Source organism: Hordeum vulgare, chromosome 6H, assembly GCF_904849725.1.
Source record: "Hordeum vulgare subsp. vulgare chromosome 6H, MorexV3_pseudomolecules_assembly, whole genome shotgun sequence".
NCBI classification, from domain to species: domain Eukaryota; kingdom Viridiplantae; phylum Streptophyta; class Magnoliopsida; order Poales; family Poaceae; genus Hordeum; species Hordeum vulgare.
In genome coordinates this window covers 151,810,158-151,817,987 of record NC_058523.1, presented here as the reverse complement: position 1 = coordinate 151,817,987, position 7,830 = coordinate 151,810,158, and the positions used below count along the sequence as shown (strand labels likewise).

The window sequence follows — 7,830 nt, the reverse complement described above, 5'->3', positions numbered from 1 at the left end:
TGGTCAACTCCGCCCCCTCACTTTTCTCCATGCGCAACAGCGCGCCACGCCCTCGTGCACGCACGGCCCATGGCTCCAGCCAGCCAGGCTGCCGGTCGACGAGCCTCCCAGCATCGTCGGCTCCTGCGCCACACAGAAGCACGCTCGACCGCCTGCCATGGCCTCCGGCCACAAGCCCGGGATGGGTGGACGACATGCCCAGGAGGTCCCGTGCCGGCCTCTGGGCCGCTCAGTAGGCGTCGCCGGGCTGCAGGGGGCATTGGGAATAGACCACAATGTGGGGCGCCGGACTGCAAGGGGGAGGCAAGCAGCAAACCACTACGGGGAGCCGCCGCGTGGTACTAGACTAGGCAGGGGAGCACGAGCTGCTTCAGTTCATCGGCCATGGCGGCAGTCGTGCTCGGAGACTGATGGCGCTACAACGCGAAATAGAGCAAAGGAGATGAGGGGAAATTGAGAGGAACTCACTTAGATGCGGCGAGGGAGCTCACTGGGCTTGGGGCAGGCTTGGAAGCGGCGAATTGGCAGCGAGGAACGACCAGTGGAAGAGGCGGGGGGAGGCTTGATTCGGTCGTCTCAGGGCGCCCTTGGTCGAACCCATCGGCGAGGGATACCAGCGCGACGCGGCGGAGCTCAAGGACATGGTCTGGAAGCGATTTGTGAGTGGTGGCTACGCGGGCTACAATCGACGGTAAGGTAGTGCTCTCGGGCGGTGGCGATTGTGCACATTGGATGCACAGTGGTTCCACGGGAGGAGGGCAACTAGATGTTTTTTTTATTGAAGGGAGAGTGATCACACTCACATGCAGGTCCCATATTTATTTTGACGGTCACTCAAACACCGTTAATTTTTGTTGCCACATCATCATTTATGGTGGGGCCTAATTGTCAGTTATAGTGTCAGCAAATGCTTATCTCAGCGATCAGTATTTTTTGAAAACTATGAGCATAATGTTGATGGTTTTTTGAAACAAAATGAATGGTGGCGGTTTTATGTTTTAGTGTCTCCAATTGTGATGATTTTTGCAATTTACTCTCCTAGGAGGCTCCCCTTTAAACTCTTATCCTTATCTTAATAAATAGTATTTGCTACGGCCTTTCGAAAACAAGTTCATTGCTAAAAATTTCCTTAACAATCTGTGGGTCGTTATCTAATTTTAAAAGAAAGTGCATGTCACTTATACTATGTTTTTCCCAGATTGCCGCCATGTGTACAACTCACATGGCAAACTAAGATTTATGTTTTTCTAGAATTATCGTAGCAAATTTAAGAAAACATTTTTTATAAATTCCTCATGTGTCCTTTTTTATAAATTCAGTTTCACTACTACCATGCCAATCAAATAATCTTCAATTAGAGTTCTTGGTGCATAGTTTTGAAGCATGACGAACTTCTGCCCTGCCAAATTTGAACATGGCGACACGAGACCGCTCCCCCTTCCCCGCGTCGCCTCCCCGAGCAAGGCCGACGGGGGATCCTCCACATCCCTCCTTCCAGCGCTTCCCCTCTCCCTCCCCTTCCCCCGCCGTCGCCAGCGCGCGTCGCCGGACCCTACCCGTGTGGTGCAGGCGGCGGCGGATCTGCCCTTCCCCGCGCGCGTGGTGTCCTTGTTCGGGCGCTGCTGTCGGCGACGGTGTATCCCGTTGGAGACGGTGCCGCGTTGGCTCTCGACGCGGCGGCACGGCCGTTGGTCGTGGGGCGGCGCCCGCCAGGCCAAGATTTGGGCCCCTTTGGCCCCATCTGGGTTTGGGCGGGCTAGTTGCTCGGCGCTCGATGGTGTTGCTCCCTGGTGGTGGGGCGAGGCGGTGGCAGTCTGCGGCGGTGTTCACCTCGTCGATCAGCAAGTTACAACGTAGGGACAGGGACAGTCCGGGCCCAAGTGTGCCCGGCCGGGCAGTCGGGCCTGGCAAGCCCCCGCCGCCGCGTCCGGACGGCTCCGCGTTGGAGGTGGAGGTTGTCCCCTCCCTCCGATCGAGTTGTGGCCGCTCCCAAGGCCGTTGTCTCCTTTCCTCCTTGAGGCCTCGTCTTTGACAGCTCTAGTGAGACGACGAGGGTGATCCGTTAATCGTGGTGGCACAGACTGGTGGGCGGATGAGTGGGTGGTGCACGACGAAGTGTCTGGAAGGGTGGTGGTGGTTGTGGATCGGGAGAAATTCATGGTGGCTTGCCCGGCACCGACCGGTGATGCCAGCGGGCACCGCTGGACCTTCATCAAGGGCGTAGGGGATATCCCTCTTCCACTACCCTTCGCGTACCGGGGGAAACCCTAGGACTTGTTCATGTAACAGCGGCAAAATCGTTGCATTCCATTTTGAATGTGTTGTTTGGTGCGCGACGTTTTGGAATGCTGGGACACGGTGGTACTACTCCGACGGGTACAACGTTTGCCGGTCTTCTTTTCCTTGTAAATCTGCTTGTGTCGCCATTTTTTTCTCCTTTCTTTCTTTTTTTTCTCTTTTGGGTTTGTTTGCGATGTGGCCTCAGCCAGCGGTTGGTTGTTTTGTACAATACAAAATAGAGGGAAATTAATTTTCGTCAAATTTGAGCATGGCTCCTTGTCTTGTTGTTTCGCGGCAAGTTCGCCTCTGAACTTTGTGGTTGAAGTTTGAACCTCCAAGTCGCAGTCACCCCCGACTCTTTGCCTGCAACCTCAACGTTTGTGCTCTGCCCACACAGTAATACGCCTGGGGACTTGAAGTTGAATATGCTGAATATGCATGCAGCGGCTGAACGTGCACGGGCCAGTCGTCGCGACGGATCAACGTCAGAAGCGACGCCTCGTTTCCTGCATACCTCCATTGCCGATCGAGCTTGCGCCGGGAGTCGGGACTTCTCCCGTCAATCAATTCACCAGTAACGCTCCCCTACCACAGGAGGAGGGCACCGGCGGCCTTACGTCCACTGGCCTCCCCCATCCCCGGGTTGTTTACATACCGCGACTTCTTGGCTTTTTTTTCACGCCATTGCCTACTTCTTCTTGGCGACGCAGTGAACCGCCGTAAAAACAGCATGCATTAGACTTAACTTCCGTTGCCGTCGAGATGAGCTCGGCGCCTCCTGACGATGCCACTGTTCCCACCTCCATCGCCATGCCCAGGTACGCACGCTGATTCATGCTGCGACTGTCAATCGAGGCATGCATGCATGGGTAGTTCATTTTGCTGACTGATCTGATATATCTGACGGCGGCCGATCAATATAAGGGTGGGGCAGAGGATTACGTACTCGAGGGAGCTCCTGCTCGCCGTCGGCAGCTCCGACGCCTGCAAGGTGCTGCCCGGCGGCGTCGACATGTCCAAGCATGCCGATGACGTGAAACTCTGGGTTAACACGGAGACTTGGGCTGCACGCTCGGTTGGAGGAGCAGCACCTGGACGCCGAGGGAGGTCGGAGGAATTGACTCAGCGAGCACGAGGTGAGTCGAGTGGTGTCCACTGTCCAGGCGAAAGAAACTTGGCGCCGCTTGATCGATTGTTTTGGTGTGATAACAGAGCCGGAGTCTTTTCAAGCAGGCGTGGGAAGCAAATCCAAGCCATGCCTCAGATTCTTCAGGTAACATTTCAACAGTAGCCTTTTCTCTGAAAAACAATGTTGGAGCTTCGTTATTTTAGATAGTGCTTATTCTTCAGGTAATGTTGTTTGCATTCTGCTGGTTCGGCTGTTTATCCGCATGATGTTTCCATCGTGCAGTACGGCAGGTTGCCGCTTTGGTGACAACTGCCACTTCATCCATGACATCCCGGGCGGCTACCTGGCCGTCGAGAAAATGAGCATCCTGAGTGGCGCAGCCCCTTCACTCCCACCAGCAAAAGACGAGGAGAAGCCTGCCAAGCATTTGCCCATGGACAACGCAAGGTCACCACCCATGGAACCAGTTCCTACCGGTGACCATGCACTTCAAGCACGGACGGCGCCCGACCCCGGCAAGGCAGCTGTGGCGAGCTTCGGCGCTTCGGCGACGGCCAAGATCTGCGTGGACGTGTCCCTCGTTGGCGCCATCATCGGGCGGGGCGGAGCCACGATAAAGCAGATATCCCGGGCCAGCGGCGCCAGGCTGCGGGTCCGCGACCACGACTGGGACGCCGACTTGAAGAACGTGGAGCTGGAGGGCACGTTCGATCAGATCAAGAACGCTTACGATATGGCCATGGAGCAGCTGATCCACGTTGTCAACCACGACAGTGGCGGCGCCCCTCCGCCGGCGGCTGGAGGAAATAAGGCAGCTGCGGGGTCTCTCGGCAGCGGATGGCAACTAGAGAGTTTCAAGACCAAGCTGTGCGGGCACTTCACCAGGGGATGCTGCACTCATGGCGACGGGTGCCGCTTTGCTCACGGCGAGAGCGAGCTGCGCAGGCCGGTTCCTGCTGCTCGAGATCCGTGTGGTTGGTAGCGATCGACCGGCTGATGTGATGTCACGACTCTGATTGAAGTCGGATGTTGGATTTTCTGTCTGTGCTTGCTCTTACGTGAATGTTCCTCCTTGCTCTATCGTGTGCGCTAGCTGCTTGTTGCCGTTGGTAAATTGGGTATTCCATCTGTCTGCTGCTCGTGTTGCAACTCGCAACCCAATCACTTTCTGTTTTGACGCAGAGGTATTTGTATTTTCTTTCTATGAAAAGAAAGGTGGGGATTTTATAATAATGTTCACCAGCCGTACAAAGCATCCTGAATACTCCCTTCATCACACTATATTGGCCGCATCTTTAAAATGATAATTTTTCATAATTAGAAGGAAATAAGGCGCATGTCATTAATTAGCCTATTAATTGAGGTGTTTTAAAAACCGTCTCCACCAATGCATGCGAGGAAGTCACTCGTTTAGTGGACGTGGGGTTACTAATGCGCCAGTTTTGCGATTAATTAGGCGTTTTTACAGCTCGTTGGCTCGGCTTTTTCTACCAATAGAAAAACATCTAGGCCCGAGAGCCCTCTGAGATACGCCCAATAATGTGAGGAGGGAGTATCTTAAGAAGTACTCCCTCCGTCTCAAAATAAGTGTCTTAAGCTTAATACAAATTTATACGTTAGTATAAAGTTAAGACAGTTATTTTGGGACGGAGGAAGTATATCGAGATCCATGTACCACTGAGTGACCATTACTGAATGAGCCGTCGACGCGTTGTTGTGGTCCTTCCATTACCGCAGCTGGTCTTACTTTGTTGATGACATCTGAGAATTCTTCGTGTACGTGTCTTAAAGATCAGCTTTAATGGAACGACCCATTTCGTCTCTGGTTGTCCGTTTGGGTTTGCGCGGACAAAAGTAATGGCCCAACGCATGGATCCATTGCTAAAACGCATCCGCTTCACGTCCACGCCGACCCATTTCTGGCTCAAATTTGGGACTGAAATGGATCGGCGCGGACGCGAAGCGGACGCGTGCGCGTCCTCTCGGTGTTCGCATGTGGTCGGCGTGACCCACTTGTCACACAGCCACCCAGCCACCTCTGTCTATTTATTTAATTCACCAGCGCACCCCCACCCACCTTTCTCCTATTATTATATTGTCACAGTGCTACTGCCCACTTGCTTTCTGTTGGGTGCATGTGTTGACCCATTTAGAAAAGCGGACACGGACAGGCCGACGACGATCCGAACGGACGAAAAGTGGACAAAATCGTTGTCCGTTTGGGTCGGCCCGTTGAAGTTGCTCCAGGGACATGCGCTCGAGTGCGGAAGTTGTCGTCATTGAATCAGTGAATCGACTTGAGACGTTTGACATCAAATCTTGCTTTGTTGCAAGCCTAGCGTAAAACCAAAACCTTGTCGCCCAAGGAGACTATCGAAGCTTCGTTGTCATTGTCCTGACGAATGTACTCAAGTGGAGTCAAAGCCTGGAAGATCGGCTCAAAGATGAAGCATCGTCATCCGTCACAATGTGGCCCCTCCCCGCCACCAGCTGTCTGAGCGGTAGACATAAAGGAGACGAGTAGGGGTCAAGAGGAAATGAAGCTTCACCCTATCCGCCACCGCATGGTAGCGTGAGTCATCATACCCCACATCAAAAGTTCATAACATATTCTCCAATTCTATCAATCATAGTTTTTCTCTCAAGACAAAAACACGCATGATGGACATCATACATTCATACGAGTGTGATACAAGATATTACCCTCAGATGGACCTTAGAACATTTTGTGAGAGACCTCATGTGAGGGTAGGGGCTCCTACATTTTCATTAAGAAGAAGAGAGTTGGTCCAATTTATACGAAAAACCGGAACCAAAAACCTAACATTCTTGGTTAATCAAGGAAATTCGAATGGAACCCAAAAAGGGAAAGAGGAGAAAGAAAAAAAGAATTAGAACTTTTGGATAGGGTCAAGACAAATGCGACATCAAGGGACATCGTCGAAGCCAGACAACAAGCGTTAAGGCCCAAAGCACTTAGGCGTGGCGCAAGTGCAACCAGACCAATCAACACCCGTCAAAGAGAAATCATCCATATGGAATGACTCTTCACTCTTAGCCTGAAAGCATCATGTGATAACATTATCATCTGGAAAAAATCCTGAAAGGTCCAACTTTGACTTTCCTGCAATGCCCGCCAAAGTTTTCAATGCCTCGATCACTTGCGGTGAGAGCGGATTTTTGTACATGTCTGCTATCCCACAGACAACAGCGCCATAAATTGACACGTTGATGGAGGCTGGCCTTGCGTTGGTTTTCCCTTGAAGAGGAAAGGGTGATGCAGCACAAGAGCAGTAAGTATTTCCCTCAGTTTGAGAACCAAGGTATCGATCCAGAAGGAGGGTCTCGTCAAGTCCAGAGTACCTGCGCAAACACAAACAAGCTTGCACCCAACGCTTCAAAGGGGTTGTCAATCCCTTCAAGATTGTTTGCAAAGTGAGATCTGAAGGCGGAAAGTGCAACGAAGCAAAAAGTGTAAGGGTGAAAATATGGTGTGGAGTAGACCCTGGGGGCCATAGTGTTCACTAGAGGCTTCTCTCAAAATAACAAGTATTACGATGGGTGAACAAATTATTGTCTAGCAATTGATAGAATCGGGCAAAGTCATGACGATATCTAAGGCAATGATCATACATATAGGCATCACGTCCGAGACAAGTAGACCGATACTTTCTGCATCTAGTACTATTACTCCACACATCGACCGCTATCCAGCATGCATCTAGTGTATTGAGTTCATGACGAACAGAGTAACGCTTTAAGCAAGATGACATGATGTAGAGGGATAATCTCAAACCAATGATGAAAACCCCATCTTTTTACCCTTGATGGCAACAAGACGATGCGTGCCTCGCTACCCCTTCTGTCACTGGGTGAGGTCACCGCACGGTATGAACCCAAAATCAAGCACTTCTCCTATTGCAAGAATCGTAGATCTAGTTGGCTAGACAAAACCCACAACTCGAAGAGAATTACAATGATATGAAATCATGCATAAGAGAGATCAGAAGAAACACAAATAAGATTCATAGATAATCTGATCATAAATCCACAATTCATCGGATCTCGACAAACGCACCGCAAAAGAAGATTACATCGGATAGATCTCCATGAAGATAATGGAGAACTTTGTATTGAAGATCCAAGAAAGAGAAGAAGTCATCTAGTTACTAGCTATGGACCCGTAGGTCTATGGTGAACTACTCACGCATCATCGGAGAGGTCATGGTGTTGATGAAGAAGCCCTCCGTGTCCGAATCCCCCCTCCGGTAGGGCACCAGAACGTGCCCCAGATGGGATCTTGCGGAGACAGAAGTTGCGGTGGAGGAAAAGTACTTTCGATGATCTCCTGATTTTTTGGGATTTTTAGGAAATTTATAGGCGCAACCCCTAGGTCAGGGGACGCTCAGGGGGCCCACAAG

The 7,830-nt window shown here is 51.5% G+C and overlaps 1 protein-coding gene across 1 annotated transcript; it reads left to right on the top strand.

Moving 5' to 3' along the window:
- Window positions 1-3,042: 3,042 nt before the first annotated feature.
- Window positions 3,043-4,391, top strand: LOC123404526 (zinc finger CCCH domain-containing protein 14-like). Its single transcript, XM_045098452.1, has 4 exons — window positions 3,043-3,098; window positions 3,205-3,416; window positions 3,493-3,553; window positions 3,692-4,391. Exons 1-4 carry the CDS (start codon window positions 3,043-3,045, stop codon window positions 4,389-4,391), a joined length of 1,029 nt encoding a protein of 342 aa, XP_044954387.1.
- The last annotated feature ends 3,439 nt before the right edge of the window (window positions 4,392-7,830 follow it).

Bases quoted from the DNA above. Each gene is read 5' to 3' on its own strand.
- LOC123404526 (XM_045098452.1), top strand. From the start codon at position 3,043: ATGAGCTCGGCGCCTCCTGACGATGCCACTGTTCCCACCTCCATCGCC. The intron at 3,099-3,204 runs GTACGCACGCTG...GATCAATATAAG, and splicing joins ACCTCCATCGCCATGCCCAG to GGTGGGGCAGAGGATTACGT. The intron at 3,417-3,492 runs GTGAGTCGAGTG...GTGTGATAACAG, and splicing joins ATTGACTCAGCGAGCACGAG to AGCCGGAGTCTTTTCAAGCA.